Raw genomic sequence first — 23,274 nt, forward strand, 5'->3', positions numbered from 1 at the left:
CAGCCAGAGCAGATCTCCACCATTTCCACACTAATTTCCATTTCCACTAATTACCAGCCCCTGAAGAGTGTTGGGTGGGTTTTGGTTGGTTGGTTGGTTTTTTCCTGAATTCACTGTCATGGTTATTATCCAAATCTTTTGCCCATGGCCAAGAATATCCCAAGGGGTATTTCTGCAAAATAACAGCATCACAACTCATCCTAAAAACACATTATCTTATCAGAAGAACACCTATCAAAAGCAGAAAAGCTCCTGGCAGCAAACTGCAGTCTCACTTGGGGTAGAAAAGACTCAAGACAATAATAATTTAGTGTTTTAGTTGTCAGGTTCTATGAATCTGAAACAGTAGATGCAAATTCATCTGAATAATAGCTCCGCAATGACGCAAATGCTGCTTAACATGCTGTCGGTAACTCACCCGTCAGTCTCCTGCAACCACCTGTGTGCAAAGATACTGCTGTTAAATGGACTTCTGTCCTTTTATGTATACAGTGCTTTTGGCAGTGATCTGGAAAAGGTCAGAGCAAAAAGAATTTAATTTACAGAGGAACTGCAGAGTTGGGTTCCTTCTGATCCACTATACTGCTAGGAGGTTTATAAGGACACAGGTGGCAGAAAGGAAATTCAAGATGGCATCTCACAGCATCTCTTTCTTCTTCCCTATCTTCCTAGACACAAGGAAGAAATTTTTTAGAATGAGGGTGTTAAAATACTGGAACAGGTTGCCCAGAGAGGTGGTAGATGCCCAGAAACATTCAAGGCCAGGGTGGACGGGGCTCTGAGCAACCTGATCTAGTTGAAGATGGCCCTGCTCATTGCAGGAGTGTTGGACTAGATGACCTTTGAAGGTCCCTTCCAACCCAAACTATTCTATGATTCCTGACAAGCTGATAGATGCTTACTCAGCTCCCAGAGTAAGGGCCTCAACCTTTGAGCATGCTCTGTGTTTTGGACAAAAGCAATCCATTTGCACTAGACTCACTCTAGAATATTTAATTTTATCTTAACCCAGGGCGAGGTTTCAATTTTTTCCTCCTGTTGTCTGCTTGCATTTCTGGAAAGGTTAAAAGTTATTTTTTGCAAGGCAAAGACAGTCTCGTCCTGAGGCATAAGTGGAATCCATTAATAACTGCACCCACACTTGGGTAAACTATTCACAACCTACTAAATTAGCCTCCAGACTTCACAGTGAGACTTGGACATCAGCAATTATGCTTTACACAAATATGTATACAGGGTTAACATGATGTTCCTAAATGGTAGCAGACCAGTTTGAGGTGAGAACAGGTTTGGTTGCCCTCTCATCACTGATGGAGGAAGGCAACACAACATGAAGAAGAATTGCATTGATTCCTATTGAGCCCTTCATCTGTTTCTTAACATGGTTACAAAGTTTAATAGATATTTCAGTTAAACTCATAGACTCTTACTATCTGAATCTCAGAAATTTATGGTGGCATGATCTTCTAAAAAATAACGATTTTAAGCTGGTTATCTGATGTGATCAGGATCTGGTGTGTTGAGAAACAACTGTGATTTCTTTTCCATTTTCAAGTTGCTTTGCACTCTTCTGCCACCTTGAGGGCATACAGCCATATTCTGAAAACCAGGAGGCGTTTTGAAGGCTTGTGTCTTACTTGTAGAGTGGAAGCAGTCTGTCAAAGCCAACAGACAAGGCCAAAGATTTCTTCTGGTTTTATTAGCTGCTCTTTAGCTTCTAGATCAAGGCCAGAATTTTTTCTTGGCTATTGGATCACCTCTTTACCAGCTACTTGTCTGCTTCCTGCTCCCAAGCCGATAGTATGTTAGAGTTTTGCCTTCAGTCTTGAAAACAGCATTTTGATTACCTCTTTCCTAATATTTAGATTCTTATGCTCCAGCACTATAGGAAGGAAGACATCTCAAAAAGATTAAATTCTTGCACATTCCATGAAAACAGGCCAATGGACAGTGGAGAGAGAGCCCTGTCATTTTCCCCTGATGCATGAAATTACAAAAAGAGAACTGCTGAAGGATACAGGCTTCAGTGTGGCCACTGCATATGGATTTGTCCTGGTTTTAGGCTTTAGAAAAAGTCATATTGTTAGTTAAGCCTCCCAGTACAAGTGTTTTTAAAGCATAAGCAAAAACATCACATCAAAGACATAGATCCATATGCCTGTCACTAGAGCAATTATTAAAGTGTGCCATGCACAGGAGGTTTAAAGCTAGAAGCAAACAATAACAGCTGTCCTGCAGATTCCAGCTCACCAGGCTTTTACACAAATTTTCTGGAAATGGCACAACTTCTCAGCTATGTGCTAGTTCTGAAACAACAAATTTTCATGAAACCTGAGGTGCACAGTAGCCCGTGTTGATATTTTATGTATATATGTTTATATTTCAACATCATAAAATTACATAGACCCATCAGAGCTCACAGCAGCCCAACAACCTATATAGACAAACAGATATGACAGAACACTCTGTAATATTCTGCTTAAATTAAACTATTTCTGTATAATTTCATCTTTAAATAATGACCCATGGAAAGATTGAATCCTTGCTGCTACTTCAGCACACTAGTGTTTTAATGAGCCTGAGGCTAACAGAGAATTTGTTTTCCAAAGTTTCATAGAATTGTTTGGATTGGAAGGGACCTAAGGCCACGTAGTTCCAACCCCCCTGCCATGGGCAGAGGAAAGGGGAGAAGCCGTCCCTGGGTGGGCTCGAACCACCAACCTTTCGGTTAACAGCCGAACGCGCTAACCAATTGCGCCACAGAGACTGCCTTGCAATACTTCTCTGGAATAAAAAAATAATTGTTCTTCCTAAAATAAAATTACTTTCCTAAGAACACTGATTCCAAGTAGCAGAGATACTCTGCATTAAATTCTACTAAATCTTACACTCTTTCAAGCTGAAAAAAACCCATTACAATATAGTATTTCATTTTAGTAGATTATTTCATATAGGACCTACGTAATTCAGTGTTTAAATGCAAAAACTACTCAAGAGCACCCTGCAAATTCCAGTGAGAAATTACAGTGGAAGAAAAGTAAGATTGTTCTTATTGGAGAAACTATATTGACTGGCAGGATCTCCCTAGAGAAAAAAGAGCCCTCCTCCAAAGGCTCGATCTCTCACTATCAAAATCAACAGACAGGGATATTCTCCTCCCTGACATCAGCCAAGTATACTCAGTTCCACCAAATTTCAAACTCATTTAAAAAAACTTGGGAAAATAGCATAACTCTAAAGATTCAGAGTTATGTAAAGTTCAGCAAGAAATGACCTTACATCTTTATAAAAACTGACTTCTTCCATTTCTAATGTAGCTCGGTTTTCACTCCTAAAAGAATATTACAGAATCAAATGTATAAATATAAGTTGCTTTGAAAAATCAGAGCTGACAAGACATTTCGCAATTTCAAAGTAGTGTATTTTTGCACTGGTGTCCATAACAGTCAATTATAGTTTTTCATTCACAAATAAACCTTCTCATACTTCGACTTTTCCATTTCAGCTTTTGTCCCATAAACTACTCAGACCCTTCCATTTTTTTTATTTGCTTTTAAATTATAAATTCCATAGCTCATTCATAGCTGGTTCCACAGTGAAATACGTGTCACTTTTACAACCACCCAGTTTCACTGCCTGAAACATTGCAGGATAAGCAGCCTCAGCTGAGGACACGAAGGGAAGGCGGCTGAATGAGGACAGCTTAAAAGCTGCTCTGCGGAGCTGGGATGGTCTCAGTGCCCAGCCAAAGGACACTGTGCAGCCTCCAGCAGCACTAAACAACCTAGTCAAGTATTTGCTGATCAGCATAGATACATTTAATATTTCACTTTCTATTTTGGATAGGTTCTGAAACACTGAATCGCACAAAAATAGTGGCAATCATACATGAGTGAAAACAGGTCGGTTACGTTTGGAGTCTGAAACCCGGTGGAACATTCTTCCAGCTTCTCATAATCAGGAGGAGATGCCACTTCATTCATTATTAACAATTACATTGTATTTAATTTTTCTTTAGCCAAATGTCCTTTGTGACATCAAACTTTGTCCTCTATCCAGGCTCAAGGATCAAAGGATTCAGTTTCCCGTTCCAGTATTTTCTTACCCACTGGGATATTTTCCTATCCCAATATTCCAGCATTATTGTAGGCAATAATAGCAACTTCACTTCTCACTTTCTTTTCTAACAGAAAAGCTTCACCTTCTTGTTCCAGCTTTTCACCTACCTTCAACTCTCAAAATGTCACTCCTTCCTTATACTGCTTTTATTCTTGTGAACATTGTTTTGTCAGAAAATTCAGCTTGCCTCTTCATTATGTTCTTTTGATCATTTTCTGGGTTTTTGACTGTTTTCCTTGATGTGTTTTGCCCTATATTGATTGCTGACCCCATTACAGATTTCAGGCTTTGAAAACTGAACTGATTCTTTAAAAATAAAGGGAATAAAGAGAACTGCTTTAGAGAGATGCTTTACCTTCAACCAGTATTCATACCAAGTGCAGCCTGATCACTCTCTTACCAAATATTTTTTCCTCAACCTGTGCCATTTCCTCAACTTCTAGAAGGCTGCGTGCCATCTGTGCATCCAAAGGTCCTGTAACATGCAAACCTTTTTAGCAGTATCAACAGGCACAAGACATGAGCAAAGTTGTAAGAGTAGGTGTTGTGCAAGCACAGAGCAAAAAGATTCCTCCTAGAGCAGAAAGAGTGAAGCCTGGCCAGGGAGCGCTAGAGGACAAGAAGCCATGTCGACAGACTTCTAAAGAGCTTTTAATAAGACTTCTAAGACCTTATAAATTACATTTAAGAAACTACATCTTTAGGCCTAAAGTATTTCAGGATGATATCATGGGAAAGAGAACAAAAGATGCAGGAATTGGAGCACAAAACAAGACCAGATTGGTCCAGTCTGCAGAAACTATAGAAATTAGGCTAAAGACTGTATCCCGTTGGCCTAGAGACAAGATGAAAAGTCAGTTTTATTTTCCTGTTAGATTTGTAGTAATGCAGCTTTATGTTAGTTACTAGATACTAATCTCCAGAAGGGATGTGCCCTCAGGCATTGCTCCTCTGGGATGAATCCCATGCTCATTCAGATGTTTGCACTTCAGGATGCACTGAATTTTTAATCTTCTACAGCTCATCATCTGAATCTTGGGCCAGACTTATCCTTAACAGTTGGACCACCTACTAGTATTTTTTAAACGTTTCTTTAGTTAATGCTCCTTAACATTTTAAAATGTAGAAACAATAAGTACGAAGATGTTTTCCCCTCCATTAAATTTATAAAAACTATTCTGCCTGTGTATTTCTTTTATGCAATCTATTATTACACTGTTTTAGTTCATTTGCTGTATTTCCTAATAAGTATCTTCTGTAAAGTTCTTCCTGGAACTTCCTTGCCTTTCAGCTTCATGTCAGTGTAATCAATAAATGAAACTCAGCTCTCACTCACGCAGATACCTGGTCTTTTTATCAGAGGACACCTATCGAACATCTGCGAGAAAGGTGGCCATTGAGGCAGGGTATGTTAGAGCTGCACACTAAGCACAAGCTGCCTGAGACTTTGATGTAGGACTTTCTGAACTCAAGGCTCAGTACTTTTTAATGGAACAGTATCAGGCAGACTACTAATGTACTGCACAGAACATTAATGATGATTAGTGTTAATGATTTTTACTAGAGATTGCACTGATGGAAGTGGAAATTATGTTCTCCCTCTCTCTGTTTTAAAAAGAACATGGTATTTAAAGGGTGGCATCTGTCTTGCTGGCAGCCAGGAGAGAAGGCTTCTAATGCTCCACAAATGTGACACAGCGTGGACAGTGGCTATATAGGCTTCCAAAGGGTGCCCCATAAATATAAAGAATTCCGAATTTTAAAGAGACACATCTGGGAGGATAAGGGGGAACCAGAAAGAGGAACAATGTGAAAAGAAGGTGTTGATGAAAAAACAATAATTCAGTTTGACAAGGAACTAACAGTGACCACCACTTTCTCTCAGGGAGGAGTCAAGAAAACAGAAGGTGAAAATAGAAAAAAAGATAGTACCCGCATACCAAGAAGCTAGTCTAAATTGAAAATTCTGAACCCATTACATCGTTGAATACAAATCTTTGAGGATAAGAATCTATATGGCTGAAAGAAAAATAGCTTTGCATTAATGAGCCATGCAGAGTCCTAGTCCTGACGCAACGCTGCAGTGGTGACCACACCTCACGATGCAGAAAAGTGCAGCTTCTTGACTGTCCTTAATGGAAGAGGATGGATGACAAACATTTGCAATCTGCCTATTTCCCTTCCCTGTCCCCATCCCTCCAATCCACCTCTATGTCAGATCCATAGAAATCTGAATCGAAAACACAGTTAAGTCTCATGTTATAGTACCACGGATGTATTTCCCTCTTAGTGATAAAGCTAAATACCAGCCTTTGTACATGTGATTTCAAAACTGCTTCTCGTTATATCAGCTTGATTTTAGTGCAGACTATTGAGGAACCATTTTTATAACTGCTATAAAATTATAAATCTGTAAAAGCAGTAATCCGTGGTAGCATTTCCAAGATATTACAGGTCTGGTGGCATATCAGCTTCAGTATTTGACTGAGACACTATTCAGGGTGCACTGTTTGATTGAACAAGTCCACTGAGAAATAAACATCTTACTCTCTGTACTCCCTCTTCATTAACATAATCAAATATTTGCAATAGATGGCTACCATACCTGCACACACCACATGGAAACCTGATGCTTACAGAAAGAATGATTGCCACTATGAGGCTGAAAAGTCAGGAATTAAAATGTTCGGTGTCGTGATTTGGAAGTACACAAAAGGTGCCGAAGCAAAAGATGAAGTACTGAATATACTAGTCTCCCCAGAAATCTGTTGGAGATACAGCTTTATCTCTGGAATTACAACATGAGCAGAGCAATCTGACAGTATTGCAGAAATTAAGATGCGATATGGTTTTGGATATGACAGATCCTATCAATTAATTATTCAACACTTAACCTGTAAGATAATGTAAGGCATCTTCTAGTTAGTATATAACAAGCAGTATGTTCCTCGGATGATACATGAAACTTACAGATTAGAAGTAAATAATATTTTTTTTTCCAGCTCTGGTGCCTACATTTCTTGCTACATACACTTGTGCAAAATTAATTCCACACCTATAAGCACATAAAACCTCTAAAGGGAAAGTATCACATGGGAATGCACTAGTATTCAAGTATCAGCTGTCTGTAATATGTAGTCACGTCATCTGTTTTTACACTCCTTGGGCTTGCCTTGTACCTTTGATTGAGGACACCAGACCAAACTCCAGAAGCCACATGTGGCTGTAATACTGAAAACAGGAAAATCAAGAGAAGGAGATCTACTGGGAACTGAGCTTATCAGCAAACTTGTATGTGCCTGCCAGGTGTGACCCATGGCACAGAGTTCTCCTTCCATTCACACTGAGCTTGTCAAGCTAAGTCAGGAAGCAGTAAAGGAAGAATTATCTCACCTAAATTATACCTGTCTAAGCGACATCTATCCAACTTAAACTTATTATCTAAATTCAACAGAGAGTTGAAACTAACACCAGAGGCAATGTAGGCCCACTGATGAACGGGGTGGGTGCCCTGGTGACAGAAGATACAGAGAAGGCAGAATTACTGAATGCCTTCTTTGTCTCTGTCTACTCTGCCGGAGGCTGTCCTGAGGAGCCCCGTACCCCTGAGGCCCCAGAGGAAGGCAGGGCAATGGAGGAGTCTGCCTCAGTTGATGAGGACTGGGTTAGGGAGCAATTAAGCAATCTGGACATCCATAAATCCATGGGTCCAGATGGGATGCACCCGCGGGTGCTGAGGGAGCTGGCTGAAGTCATTGCTGGACCGCTCTCCATCATCTTTGCCAAGTCTTGGGAAACGGGAGAGGTGCCTGAGGACTGGAGGAAAGCAAATGTCACTCCGGTCTTCAAAAAGGGCAAGAAGGAGGACCCGGGCAACTATAGACCGGTCAGCCTCACCTCCATCCCTGGGAAAGTGATGGAACACCTTATCCTTGGTGCCATCTTAAGACATATCAAGGATAAGAGGGTCATCAGGGACAGTCAACATGGCTTCACCAAGGGGAAGTCGTGTTTGACCAACCTCATAGCCTTTTATGAAGACGTAACAAGGTGGATTGACGATGGCAGAGCAGTGGATGTGGTCTACCTTGACTTCAGCAAAGCATTTGACACCGTCTCCCACAGCATCCTCACGGCAAAACTGAGGAAGTGTGGACTGGATGATCGGGTAGTGAGGTGGACTGCAAACTGGCTGAAGGAGAGAAGCCAGAGAGTTGTGATCAATGGGGCGGAGTCTGGTTGGAGGCCTGTATCTAGTGGAGTGCCTCAAGGGTCAGTTCTGGGACCAATACTGTTCAATATATTCATCAATGACTTGGATGAGGGAATTGAGTGTACTATCAGTAAGTTTGCTGATGACACCAAGCTGGGAGGAGTGGCTGACACGCCAGAAGGCTGTGCTGCCATCCAGCGAGATCTGGACAGGCTGGAGAGTTGGGCGGGGAAAAATTTAATGAAATATAACAAGGGAAAATGTAGTCTCTTGCATCTGGGCAGGAACAACCCCAGGTTCCAGTACAGGTTGGGGAATGACCTATTAGAGAGCAGTGTAGGGGAAAGGGACCTGGGGGTCCTGGTGGACAGCAGGATGACCATGAGCCAGCACTGTGCCCTTGTGGCCAAGAAGGCCAATGGCATCCTGGGGTGGATTAGAAGGGGGGTGGTTAGTAGGTCCAGAGAGGTTCTCCTTCCCCTCTACTCCGCCCTGGTGAGACCTCATCTGGAATATTGTGTCCAGTTCTGGGCCTGTCAGTTCAAGAAGGACAGGGAACTGCTGGAGAGAGTCCAGCGCAGGGCCACAAAGATGATGAAGGGAGTGGAGCATCTCCCTTATGAGGAAAGGCTGAGGGAGCTGGGTCTCTTTAGCTTGGAGAAGAGGAGACTGAGGGGTGACCTCATTAATGTTTATAAATATATAAAGGGTGGGTGTCACGAGGATGGAGCCAGGCTCTTCTCGGTGACAACCAACAGTAAGACAAGGGGTAATGGGTTCAAGCTGGAACACAAGAGGTTCCACTTAAATGTGAGAAGAAACTTCTTCTCAGTGAGGGTGACAGAACACTGGAACAGGCTGCCCAGGGGGGTTGTGGATTCTCCTTCTCTGGAGACATTCAAAACCCGCCTGGACGCCTTCCTGTGTAACCTCACCTAGGGGTTCCTGCTCTGGCAGGGGGATTGGACTAGATGATCTTTCGAGGTCCCTTCCAATCCCTAACATTCTGTGATTCTGTGATTCTGTGATTCTGTGAGAGTCACCATTCCCAATGGTAAGTCATCCACCTTATTTTCACTTATGAGTAAATTACCAGTGCCTTACTTCCGCCACTTCTACAGATGGAGGTAGGTGATTATTTTAAAATAGATTTGTTCACTATAAGTGGGTGGAGTTAGGCGAGATGAGCCTCATCTTTCCTGATTGCTTTGTTATACTGACACACAGGGGAAAAGCACAACCAAAAACCACAGTACTACTTTTAGCTTCTATCATTAATCACCATAGAAAACACTGCAGTCTCTTATGAAAATAATGAATTCAGTTAAGCCAAGGCTACATCTGTAGAAAATAGAAATGCGAAATCCCTTCTATGACTTTTCACTCCTAATGTTCACAGCCATTATCTCATGCATGCAGCAGTGTGAAATCTCCGCCTCTCAAAGAAACTCCTGCTTGCTGGGTCTTCTCTCTGTGGTTGCTCCAGGCGTTCCCCTCCCACTGATGGCCTTTGGTGCTTCCAGCAGAGCAAGCAGAAAGCCAATGTGAAGCTTTAGCATTTGCAAACCAAAAGCTGAGCTTTGACTGATCAGAAGAGCTAGCAGACTGGTTTGCTTCCAGCACACTAAGCTTATCGGCAGATAGGAAAATAAAGTAGGTATACAATTTACAAAGCTGCTTCTAGCTAATAATAGTTCACACCTGGAGTCAGTTTCATCGGGTACATAGCAATCCTTAATTAGCCTTTTATATCAGGTTTTTTTTATATAGTGGTTTAGGTGTGAACTACTTAGGTATATGTTATGATGCCAAATCCAAATAGCTTGTGAAAAACCTGTAAGAAGCAAGACTGCACGTGTGCAAACCACTTCCCAGCTCTTGGCACTTCAGCCAAAAGCTTCTGACTGACATGAGGGAGATCTCTCAGACACCTAAGCAAGGAACAATCAAGTAAAAGTAAATGTCTTGCTCACATCTACATAAATATTTAATATACACAGGTGGATTGTCTTAATTAGGGTATTCAACCTGCACCAGTATCAGTATGCATTTGCACAGTCCTAAAATAACGGAGATGTAATCCACACATGGAGTTTTCTGGCATTGCTGAAGGCCAGTGTTAACACTTCAGGGCAAACAAGGACCGCCCAGGGCCTTCCAGCAGCAGGAGGCAGATCTGCAGCAGCCCTCCCAAGGCTGTGGGACAGAGTTGCTGCTTCTGGATGTTGTCATTTTCTGAGGTATCCATAAACAAAAGTATCGTTGTTTTGATAACTTTTTAATTTCTGCCGTTCCTTCGTAGGAAGAAGCTGATTCCAATGAGGATCAGTTAAATTCTCCAGAGATACTCTCTCGCAGTAAAGAGCTGAATTATTTTTTAATTACGAGAGAAAAATTTAAATGCCCCTGCTCAAGCATTGCAGCCATCCTGAGAAGCTGAGTCAGCACTCTGGGAGCTCCTCCAGTTCAACTCCACGCTTTCTGCATCTGCTCTGCTTGTAGTCATACTGTTCACTAGGGTAAGTTTTGAGGAACTACACTCACAGTCATAAATGCACTTTGCAGACTCGCAACAGAGCCAGCAAACATTAAAAACACGGTTATACTGCAGAATGAGGCAGGCCGAAGTAAATATGTTGTGGTTGGATGAAAAGCCTTACTTTTTCATGAATAAATGTTGCAAAAGCAAATAAAGAAGAGTATCCGTGGTCCTCAATGACTGCAGGAAAGACACATTTCATAAGACTGTTAAGAATCATTAATGGGCAATAGTGCAGAAAGCTACAAAAACATTCCAGTGAATACTTTCAGTTAGACGAGCTGTTAAAAAATGTCTACGTTGCTTCTTAAAGCGTAAAATGCTTGCAGCTGTCACTTGAACATATGTGAAACAAGGACAAAGAAAGCTAAGCACTAACAGGAATATTTTAACAAATAGTAAAGTGTGCTTTGAAAATTCTTGGCTTTTTGAGTGATGCATGACCAAAACCAGTACATGAATGGGAACTTTTCATTTATAGAGTAAAAGAATCCATACTATGGCCAGGTTTGGGGGGGGGGGTTTGTTTGATTTTGTTTGTTTGTTTGTTTGTTTGGGGGTGGGTGGGTGGGAATCTTTTAGGAAAAATAACCCTGTAACTACAAATCCGTATATTTGAGAGCTTATCTGGTACCTTTTCCCCCTCCCTCCCTGAGAGAATAAACCTGAGCACTTTAAAATAGTGGTTTTAGTATTTAAAAACATTGCTGTTAAATTGAATGAATTAACAGACTGAACTGAATACAAAAGAATATAGATTGTATATTGGCATACAGTAAAGATATTGATAGGGTGGAAATGGGATGTACATTGATTATATAGTAACAGTGCACACTGGAGGAATACTCAGAACTCTAAATTTGTACGTACATTTGCACAATACTTCAAATTCTTCTGTTTTTTTCAGACAATATTTGAAAATAAAACTTTGCTTGCAGTGTGTAGAATTCGCTGTTTAGTTTAAAATGTTTCACTTATTTTTTTTTCCCCGATTGTTTTGGGTTTTTTTTCACGTTATTAAATGAATAATCAAATTCAAGGATTTGCAGGACTTCCAAAATAGTGTTGTTTGGATAGCAGGGAAATGGAAGGATGGTGAAATGACAACCACACTTTTCTGTTCAAAATCCAGATGATTCATTCTGATCATTCACCCGCTCGGTTAGGAAAACCTTTTTCCATTCATGTTTCTTTGGCCAATCCTAATGAAAAGGAGTCCTGCAGGATCTGAGGGAGGATAAGTATTTCAACATCTGCCAAGCACAGTACTTCATCACGAACCCGAGGGCTGACAACTGCTCGCTGTTTATTTCCCATATTTATGCGAATGCATACCGAACACTCTTTCCCCAGTTTCATGGGTTTTGGTGCTCGCTCGGTGCCGCCGGTGCCGGCCCGGGCCGGGGGCAGGAGCGCTGCCCAGAGCCTTTCCCGGGGTGGGATTTCCGTTTTGTAACATTTCAGCATCTCACTTGCAACACGCGCCTTATTTTTATTTTATTTTTTTTCTTCTTCTTCTGTAAACCCAGGTGAATTTGTGAACGTGGTTCAGCTCGTACAGCGCTACCCGCGTCCAGAGGGAGTGAAGTCTCCCAGCCCGGGCTGGCCACCTCCATGTCACTTGGGGAGTGACAAGCGCCTAAAAAATCGCATTACTTGGAGAAACGCCGGCGCCGCCCGGTGCCAGCTGTCACGTCCCGGCTCAGGTACACGCCTCGCCCAGGTGCTCCTCCATGGAGCTCAGTCACAACGACCCCCGGCGAGGCGCCACACACCGAGGCCCGGCACGCTCCCCGCCGCGCCGCCGCCCCCGGACCAAGGCCGGGGGCTCCGCCGGCTGCCCCGCCCGCCGCAGGGCCCGCTGCGCCGAGCCGCCCGCCGCGGGGCGGGGAGGCGAGCGCTGGGGCCGCCCGCTGGCGGCCGAGGGGAAGCGGCGGCGCTGGGAGGAGGGCGGCGGCTCCGCCCCGGCGGCGGGGTGTCGGGCTTCGCTCTGCCGCGGCCGAGGGGACGGTGACAGCCGGCAGCGGCGGGGTCTGCCTTCGCCGCCAGCGGGGACCCAGTGCTGCCCCGCTGCGCCCGCCCGCTCCATCGCACGCGGTTGTCATGGAGGAGCCAAGATGGCGGCCCTGGCCTACACCCTGGGCAAGCGGGAGATCAACTACTACTTCAGCGTGAGGAGCGCCAAGGCGCTGGCGCTGGGCGCCGTCCTGGTCCTCACCGCCTGCCACGCCGCCTCCCGCCGCTACCGAGGTGAGGGGGCGGCCGCGGGCGCTCCGCGGGGGGCCGCGGCTGGCGGGCAGCGGGAGGCGGAGCCCCGGCAGAGCCCCGGCAGAGCCCGGGGACCGCGGCCGGACGGGGGGAGCGGCGGTGCCCCTGCCCGGAGCAGCCGTGGCGGGGCCGAGGGGGGCGACACGCGTACCCCTGCCCCGGCGGGCAGGGGCGGAGAGGGCCCCGCGGTGTGGCAGGTCGCCGGCAGCTGCGGCAGGCGAGCCCGGGGACAGCGGCGGCGGGACCCGGCAGGCGCTCCCGCCGCGGGGCCCGGGCCCGGGGTCGCCGCAGGCTTCCCGGCGGCCCGGCGAGGCCGCGGGCTCGGGCGTGCGGGGCTCGGGGTCGGTGGCGCTGCGGTGTTTTTGCCGTGAGCACAGCCCCGCTCTTGGGGCTTTGCCCGCGGCGTGTGGAGCAGCTGTGCGGCTGCAGGTGAAGTTGCAGGGCTGGAGGGCGACTTCCCTGTCACTTGTTCCCCTACAGGGTGATTAAACGACTTTTACCCGGCAATTAGTGACCAACTGCTTAATTGGCGTAAGATCCAGTATATGTTATTTTACAGTTTGAACCATTGCTTCCAACATAACAAAATCCAGCCTCTTTGGTGGACGAAGCGAAATAAAAGAGCTCGGTTTCACATGTTTTTAGTGGTTTGAGGACAGGCCGGTAGCCGAGACCTGGAAGCTGCTGCTGGTGACCGTGACCGCGGTGCGCAGGGGTGCACGGTGGGTACGGGTGTGCTGGGACCTCTGCTGATTCCTCTTCTTTTGGGTTGTTTGGGCCTCAAAGCTGTGAATCTTGGCATGATCCGTAGATACTAACGGAACCGCTAAAGGAAATATTTTCTTGTTTCCGATGAACGCTAAAAAATGTAGAATGTTTTTGTGGGTAAATCAAAAAGTTGATCCAAAGAGAGATCGCCGCGGCTCTGTTTATTGTAGGACAACTGGTAGCGTCGTGTTCTAACACTTGCTGCTAGTGTTTGCGGAAGACAAGGCTTGAGATAGTTTATTGTAGAAATGAGAAAGGAGGTAGGGAGCCTCCCTAGATTCACCCTCTGCCATGCCAGTAAGTCTGATAAACTGAATAGTAGTAAGTTGGAAGACACAGAAGCGTTTACTGAATTATAGAGGTGCACAGGCACGAAGTAATTGAACTTTCCCATTAAACTGTGTTCCTTAAAGCCCTGATCAGTCACAGAACTATTACAGATGGATGGAGGGTGACAAATGTGATGCTTTTTTGAAGAGGGATTGTGAGACGGATGCATCAAGCAGATTACAAGGAAGCTGGACTGTGCATAAAACCAGTATATGATGGGAAAGTTAATGAGAGGGTTGAGTCACAAATCACAAAGCGGTAGAGAATCTGCAGGCCTTTAGGTAAGTTGGTATCGACTGTATGGATTTTCACCAAGCTTTCAACAAGTTCCTCTGCCTAAGGCTTTTGGTTTCTTTTATCTATTACAGGTAAGAGAGAGGCTTTTCAATAACTGGTTAAAAGGTAGGGCATAAAGTGGGAGTGAATACAGAGTTACAAGCTTGGGCTCCTTTGAACAAACAACATTAAAATACAGAAATAGCTTAGGAAAGGAAGGTGGAGCACTTATAGCAATACAAAAGTTTTCAGGATAGATAAAAGCAGAGTTGCTTGACAGATCATTCTGCAACCCTTCACTGATCTCAATCATTGGAAATTGAGCAAATGTTAGGATATTTTTGGCAATTAATGAAAAACAAAACAGCAGATTTCACTGCCATATTGCATAATGAAAGTTAGCCAGCACCTTACTTATTGTCAGTGGTGCTGGTCACCCCCTCCTAGTAGTGGTAGAATAGAGCTTGGAAAACATGTACAAAAGAGCAACACAAATGGCAGATGAAAATGAAGCAGCTTCTGTGCAAGAAGTAATGAAATAGATTAAAATTCTGTAGCCTGGACAGAAAATTAATAACCTGGTAATGGTTTCAAGTAGTATGAATTATTTGGGATGGTAAATTAATTGTGATTGTATCATAACACAAAACAGACCAACTGAAAAATGAAATTAGCAGATGGTACTTTTAAAATGATCAGAATAAAGCAAGTTTTTTTCCACACAGGGCATTTTGAAATATGTTGCCGAGTTTTTATACCAAAAATACCCTGAAAAGGGTTATCCTGATTTGCAGAGGGTGGATGAGCTGGGGCTGCAAACATGCTGAACTCCTTAGACCCTCCAGCTCAAAGTCGCCAGGCTATGAAAGCTGGGCCTTGCCAGGGAAGGGGTTGCTCGGTGTTTCTCGAGCTTTTATACTGTGACCATCTGTCATTAGCTGCTGTCAGGAAGAGGAGAGCGGGCAAGACCAGCTCTTTCATGCGAACATACCTTCTGCCACAGTGGAGGCAAACAAGGAATTTGACAATGAACTAACCACCCATGTGTCTGTCTATCTTAGATGTCTGGAAAATATGGAGGAAATGAGAGAGAGCTGCATATGAACAAACACTAGTCAAATATGTTTTGTGGGAGGTGTGGTTTGTTTTTTTTTCTCTGCATTTCCCCCCCCCCGCCCCACCTTGGATATTTGATATCTGAAGAAACTGATAAGTTTGCATTAGTTGAAACAGCAACTGCCTGAATAATGGAGGAAATTAGATTGCAATTAGGCATGTCCAAATCTATGAATGACATGTCTAATTGCAATCTAATTTCCTCCATTATACAATGATGATGATGATACACACAAGATCCTGGTGTATAGGTGTCCTGTAGGGTGTTTAAAGGCTGACAAAGACCATAGTTGGCTTTGAAGAAAAATTCTGTGTTAAGTCAAAATACTTTGTTATTTCATGTCCTCTATTATTTACAAAATCAAACTTCTACCACAGAAACACATTGACAGTCTTGAGACTTCTAACCTGTCATAATGCAGTTTTTTGCCTTGGACAATTCATCCAGAAGGAAAAAGCCACAAATTATGTATATAACCAGGCAGAGAATGCTACATGTGAAGAAGGTTCGTCAGTGAATCCTTCTTTCTGTGGGACGAAGACATTCTAAAAGTGATAAAAACTGCTTCTTTCATACCTTTTCCTTTTTCTTACTATCCCTAGGTAGGAGTGAAAGTATTAATAAGTAAGTATTCTGTGTTTGCAGTGTGTCTGTACTTATAAGATTTAAAGTGAGGGGCAATTGGATACTTTAAATTTTTGGTAGTTAGCCTCGTTTATCTTGCTCAGTTTAGAACCCCATGTTGTGCAGATTGCCATATAGTTTTCTTCTCCTGTTGCAATATTGAAATGTTGACAAGGCATCAATTAAAGTTAAGAATATGCATATGTTTTACAAAGTAGTTGTTTTTGTCTTGGCTTCCTTTGGGAGTTTTTGGGTGACTGAGACTTTTGTTAGAACTCCGCTGTTTTGTCTGATTGTCTTTACACGTAAAGGTTTCAGCTAATTTTGGCCTCAGTCATGCAAATGTGTATTATAAATAGGAGCAACCCACTGCACTTCCCAGTAAAACTTGCCTGTATAAAGGTTGCGTGTACGAAAAATTGCTGGTCTGGGGTTGTGGAGGTCAAATTCGTGTTCAGGGAGACTATCATATTTAGGGGTCAACTACATTTTTTTTACAAAGCTTGAGGTGGATTAAGAGAAGCTAAGGACTGTCTTTAACTTGCCTACAGCTTCTGTGAAGACTTAATTGGACTAAAAGTTTATATACTATCCAGTGAAGTTAGTGCTGTGTATTTTTCAGTTATTATTGTATTTCAAAGGCACAGTCTTAAACCTTCTTGGAAATAAGTTTTCGTTTAAAATTTTCATTCTTAAAATCAGCACTGATAGATACTGCTTAAAACTACATTTTTATTTTGAATAATAGAGAACAATTGATTTTTCGTATCTTCGAAATAGAGAGTGTGCCTTTTAGAGAAAGTATTGTGAAACATGATCTGTCCTGGCACTGAACAGAGACTTTGAGATTTCACAATTTCAATGGGAAAAACATGACTTTGAGTAATGGTAAATTAGAATAATGAGCATAATATAATTCAGATAAATTATACTCTTCGTATAACTATACTGTAGTGTATCTAAGTGCAACATTTGATGAAAATAAAAGGTAATATGTTGGAAGGATAATTTAAGCAAAGCACAAAGGAAGAGCTCAAAAAGAATGGTGTATGTGTTTTAGGTATAGAATGACAAATTTCTTTTTCTCAGGGTTTGAGATTTCTTTTTTTCTGTTTTTATCTTTCAATATCTCATTGTTGGTTAAGAAGACGATGTGGTATATTAAAATGAGAGTGGTTATTTGGCTGCTGTATATTTCAACTCCTAAGTAAGACGTGAGCGTTTCTGGAGGTGCTGTCTTGTCTGTAACCTCCAGTTTACTCTCTTGGCTGCAGTTTCAGTCTTGTTTTATTCTCCTCCCTCACCTTCCCCTCAAAACTTCTACTATTCTTTTTAAAGAAAGGCATCAGGTATCAGTAATGCTCCTAATGAGTTCCAGGAGCTTTCTAATATTGCTCAGGGAAATAGGGAGATATTCGGTATCTGGAGTTGGGAAAGAAGGTGTAACTTCTTGGCCTAAAATATTCTTTCTATGTTTCAAATGTATACAGGGTGTGATGTTTGGAATATTATTTCAGTAAGCATACTGTAGGATGGAGGATTGTTTTATTTGTGGGTAATTATGATGAGAGTGCCATGGAGTGCAGAGCTACCAAGCTTGGGTCGTGAACTCAAGATACGGAACATGCTCTCCTGCGAAGACTTAGTAAACTAAGATTGTTCAGTCTTGAAAACTTGATTGAGGAAGGATTGATAGTGGTCTACAAATCATGATAGACATGAGCGTGAACTGTCTCTTTTTATGCAAGAACTAGGGCCTGCCAAGTAGATCTAGTAGAAACCATATTTAAAATAAAGACCGGTGATTCTTCAGCCAGCAGCTGTGCATATGGAAAGCTCTTGTGGTCAGATGATGTGGATGCTAAAAAATTGAGAGAAGACTGCATGCATTTGTTGGAAAAAATCTGTGGAAGGTTCTACAAAACACATAGAGAGCATGTCCAGCTCAGGGAGTCCCTGGACTGAACATAGTTGGAAGAATATTAGACAAGAATATAATGTTTACTTGCCCTCTTCTTTATTCGTCCCTGGGCATTGGCTTATGGCCCCTGTTGAAGGCAGAATACCAGGCTAGACTGACCATCAGTCTGACTGTGAATAACTGTCCTTATTTTCTTATGCATCTTCTTCAGCAAGTTAGTGGATTTTAGAGGGAATGTAATTAGTAGTGGACTTTCTTTTACACAGTTCAATCTTACGTTGCTCTGATAAATCTAATTGTTATCATCTCCAAAGTGGAGGATATTGTAGCAGTAGCTGTAATAACTGTAAGTCAGCTATTCTCATAATCCAATCACAAGCAACATGAGTTTGATTTTTTTTTAATCATTATTTCTGACAGTTTCATTTTTATGCAACGTACTAGAAATGATAGTTTACATAAGTGTATATGTTTGAGAATCAAGGAAATTATGTTGCTTCAAAGCCAAACATAGAAAAAGGATTATATTTGAAACCATTAAGAAAAACTGAAACTCTGTTCATTTTGAATTTATGATTTTTACCGCAAAGATGCCTGTCCAGCAAATTTGAACTGTGCCAACATATTTAAAAAACAGGTGAAGATTCAGCTTTTCGTGTCATCTGCTGTGTTCTGAGCTACTTTTGCCAAGGTTTTGGCAGCAGGATCTGCAGCTATCTTATAAGTAGCAGCAGTTGGAAGAGGAGAGGAAAGGCATCGATAAACTGCTTCTTTAATCTGTTCGGAAATAGCAGTGTACTGAATAATGAAACAGGCACTGACTGTGAAAAGATACAATATTGCTGACCTGGAGTGACCTGTACCGGTTGAAAGATGGGAGAGTTACAGAGAGAACCTTTCTGGAAACCTGTTGTGTTCAATCAACATCTGTGGTCTCAGCATACTTTCATGAGAGCTCCTTTAAATGTTTGGAAGCCTGTGGCCCTCTGCATCTGGCCACTTGCCACGTACCATTGCTGCTGTGCAGTAATTAATCAGTTTGACATGGATAGTGCATGTGCTTTGCAATTAGGAAGGAAGTGTTGGTTTGATTTGTGGTATCTCAAGGATTTGCTTGAGAGGTTACTGGTCACTTTGGCAGAACTCCTGAACTATCCTGGGGTGATTAATAGACTCTTATTGATGATAAAAATAGGAGTTTATCACCGTATGTATAACTTTTATTCAAATTTTAAACACATTTTTCTTCCGTACGTTGAAATCTGCCTGTCCAAGAGCTCCCAAACTGAGAGACAGGGAGTAAAGAATAGCAGTTACAGTAAAGCCAGTTTATCATGTGTGTTAGGAGTATGTCATGTGTGGGTTTCTCACAGAGAACCAAACCAAACCCAGAGCCATGAATCTGAGATATTTATCTAGATCTTTTTCAAGACCGTTATAATTCTTCATGTTACTCCAGCTCTTTTAGAAGTCACAATGCAATAGCAGTGGTAAGTTATTGAAGTTCCAGGAGAGAAAATAAGTCTGATTGTTAGAGTTGTGTTTTGAAATGAGGGATTGCAGAGCCCTTTATCATGGTAAATAGCACTACTTGATTGTGTTACCACTGCTGGGTTTGGCTGGACAAATGAGCCAAGGAGTAACAGTCGGAATACAGTCAGTTCTATGTTGCCTTTTTCTGATTTTCACAAAAGCGAGTAGGAGAGGTTTCAGGAAGGAAGGTAAGGGTAGAAGATGTCTTCAGCTGCCACTTCTTTCCTCCAAGCTAATTTTATATTCTTGAAGAAGCAGCATACCTGAGATGTGCTGTCTGTGCTTATGTATCTGAGGTATTCTTCATGTAACCTAACTAGGAGAGAACTGGAGTTTTGGGTGTCAGCTATACTTTAAACATGTGCTTTGCTTTATGGTTTTTGTAACATTTTCCCAGCTTCATAGATGAGAACTTTACCTGTTTGTTTTTTCTGTGTGGATTGTGAAGGAGCTGGCAGCTGAGCATCAGCTCACAAACTAGAGTAGCAACATCATTGGCAATGTTAATGCAAGAGTTCTCCGGAAAGAACTGTGGTCATACAGGATTATAAAGATCCTAGTTCCGTATTTGTTTGAAATACAGATATATTTCTGTCACCCATGTAATTATTAATGTTTTCTGAAGCTTATTGCCCATAGGTTTAAAATGTTTATAGAAAAATTATTTCAATATAGATACTATTGTAATTCTTCCCACTATTGGAAAATTATAGAAATAAGTAATTTCCTAATTATCTTGTGTCCAACTCAAAAAAAAAACCAACAAAAAAGTTGATTCAGTGCATATGAGAATTAGTTAGTTTTCACTGTGGTTCTAGGACCTTAATTTAGCGTGTTTTTTTTTCTTATCAGAATGTTACACACAAAGCTTTTCTTTATCCAGTATACCTTTTTTTTACAATTTTTTTTGGTGATTGGACTGTGGTCATGTGGAAGCACGAGGGAAGTGATACCATGGCTCTGTTTTTTTAAGAGCTTTACTATAGTACTGATGTTTGAGGGCTATGAGCCTGGATCTTCATAGACATCAGTGGTGCCTTATAATTCCCATTCTCACTGACCTCAGACCTCACACTACTTGCATCTCTTTCTGTTTACCTCGTCCAATTTCCAGTTCTAGATAAAACTTCAGATTCTATGTAATAATTGAAGCAGAAAGTCTGTCTCATTTAATGTGTGGCTTCCGGCAGCCCTGAAAATAAGTAGTAAATGGGAGACGCCCTATTCTTTAGGATTAGTGCAAGGATTGGTGGAATAGAAAAGCAGTTCTCATTGAGTTTAACAAGGGCAAGGTTTCACAGGAGGTGTTAAGTGTGGGCTGTGATACATTGTTTCTGCACAAGCTAGTACAAGTATGTGCCATTTCGTTCACCACCATTTTGCTGTTTGTCAGTGCCCTGAAATGCCAAGTATGACAAAAATGTTGGAGGGCAACTCTTCTTGCAGTGAATGGTATTCAGTTGTGTTCAGTTGTAAGGCAGCAGTATCTGACGTGGAGTTTGCTGGAAGATAAACCTCACTGATTTTGTAACTGAGATATTTTATTTATATGAACTTAACCTGTAAAGTGAATGCTCTTAATTAGTGTGCAGCTTCTTGGCTGGAATAAGGTAGCTGCAGTTCAGAATGATCAGCAAATTCCCATGTAAATGTTGATTCGTTTTGTTTGTGGTGTTGTTTGTTTGTGTGTTTGTTTGTTTGGGGTTTTTTTTGCGTATTAACCCAGCACATCATTTCACCTGCTCTAAGGTGCCTTCTATGTCTTAAGCAAAGAGACGTAACGGACTTTCTAGCAAATCTCGTGTTGAGATTCATGTTCTATACAAGATGTTGCGTATGGTGATTCTATGTAGAAAATTATTATGTTGAACTGTTGTGTCATTCTTTAATTTCATATTAGTGTATTCTGGATAGTAGATAGCACAGTGGATTGGCATCTTTTGATGGAAATGCCATTCTGTGTCACAATGTCTTTCTGACAGCAGAAATGAGGTCACAAACATTTTGTGGATAGAAGAGCGATTTACAGGGAAATATGGCATAATAAGTCAGAAGGCAATTTGCAGAAACTTGAGCAAGATGTTTTTACAATAAGTTAAATTCGTTAACTGCAGTTGATTGCATCAATTCCTGTGTTTCAAATATTGTAATTTTTTTATATATATAACGGGAGTGGGGCTATGTTTTAAATTCTATGTGTCTGAATTCTAATCTTACTATAACATTTTAAAGGTGGTGATACTTGTGAGTATCTTCTGTCCAGTGGAAGATTTCTTGGAGAAAAAGTATGGCAGCCCCACAGTTGTATGATGCATAAGTATAAAAATAGGTAAGGAAACTCATGTCTTCTGTTCATCTGCCAGAAAGAAGAGTAATTGTTTGACTGCAGCTGTAGTAATTGCAGTGTCATCTGTTTTTCAGTTTTTAGCTGATTCTCTAGGCTTTAAAAAATGATGAACATCTATCAGAAGGAAACCTTTTCCTTGTATATTATCTGTGTGTCGACAGTGTTTGCCATAGTTGCATTCATATATGAAAATAAAAATGTTGGTGGTAGTAGTACTGATATGTATTATGGAGAGCCACAACATAGTACAAAAGACTGCATAGCTTCATATGGCACTCTCGGATTGCTGAAAGGGAAAATGCTGACCTTATGTGTAGAACTGCAAGTAAAAACATAAATAAATAAAAATTACCGATCACTTTTTTTCACCTACTAGTAAGAGAACTTTATTTTTCAGCATTACACTGTATATTACCACTGTGTTTGTAGCACCATGCAGTAGGAAACCCTACTTAGTTGTTTTCATAATCACATTAGCAGGAGAGTTCATTTTCATTTCTGTGCAAATTACACTAAACTTTTTATCAGTTCAGCATGATTAAAAGAGATTTACCATTCCTTAGAGCTGGATGTAATGCTTAGAATTATGTTGCTCCATAGATTTTCTAAAGACTTTTTCCTAAAATACAAATTGCCTGTAACATGAATGTTGCCGTTTTGTTTTACAGTGAAGCAAAAAATTGCCTTGTAGACAAACATATTGTGTTTATAGGAGACTCTAGAATTCGACAGCTGTTCTATTCATTTATAAAACTCATAAATCCTCAAGTCAAAGAAGAAGGAAATAAGGTGAGATAGTTTATTTTGATGATGTTTTTGTTTGTTTCTTCCTCATTTACCTCATAACCCTTCTCTGGACTCCAAAAAAGCAAGAAGTTACACCGTTTGCTGATGTAGCCATTGGGAAGAAGAACCACAGAAAGGTCTTTTGGAGAAGAACAAGATTAGACCAAGATAATTTTTGGGTGCTAATGAGATGATTGGGAACCTGAGAAGTGAACTAGGGAGCTCGAGAGAAAGCTTGCGGCAGTCTGGGAATAAATTAATGAAGCTCACTTGTCCCATAGCAATTTATGCTTCATATTTGGCTTCTCGATGAGAAAATGATTGCTACTTTGTGTGTTTTTAAATAGTAGTAATTCATGACTTATAATTTGTCATTTTAAATGTCAGTTAAATTGCTGATCTAATCTGTTCATAAAAATCCTTGGGGCAATGA

The 23,274-nt window shown here is 41.7% G+C and overlaps 1 protein-coding gene and 1 non-coding gene across 3 annotated transcripts in view; one reads left to right on the forward strand and one right to left on the reverse strand.

Annotated features, from left to right (window-relative positions):
* Positions 1 to 2,693: 2,693 nt before the first annotated feature.
* On the reverse strand, positions 2,694 to 2,767 carry TRNAN-GUU (transfer RNA asparagine (anticodon GUU)). The gene has a single exon. It is a non-coding gene; the product is annotated as a tRNA-Asn (tRNA).
* Positions 2,768 to 12,801: 10,034 nt separating this feature from the next.
* The window catches only part of CASD1 (CAS1 domain containing 1), a 35,169-nt gene continuing 24,696 nt past the window's right edge, over positions 12,802 to 23,274 (forward strand). The window contains exons 1-3 of one of the 2 annotated variants that reach the window (XM_065627447.1): positions 12,802 to 13,121; positions 21,941 to 22,037; positions 22,724 to 22,844. In XM_065627447.1, coding sequence (XP_065483519.1) covers positions 12,989 to 13,121; positions 21,941 to 22,037; positions 22,724 to 22,844 — 351 coding nt within the window. In that variant the 5' untranslated portion in view covers positions 12,802 to 12,988. The remainder of the gene's footprint in view (positions 13,122 to 21,940; positions 22,038 to 22,723; positions 22,845 to 23,274) is intronic. The other variant, XR_010605716.1, reaches the window with a different exon arrangement.

This window comes from Caloenas nicobarica, chromosome 2 (assembly GCF_036013445.1).
Source record: "Caloenas nicobarica isolate bCalNic1 chromosome 2, bCalNic1.hap1, whole genome shotgun sequence".
Taxonomy (NCBI): Eukaryota; Metazoa; Chordata; class Aves; order Columbiformes; family Columbidae; genus Caloenas; species Caloenas nicobarica.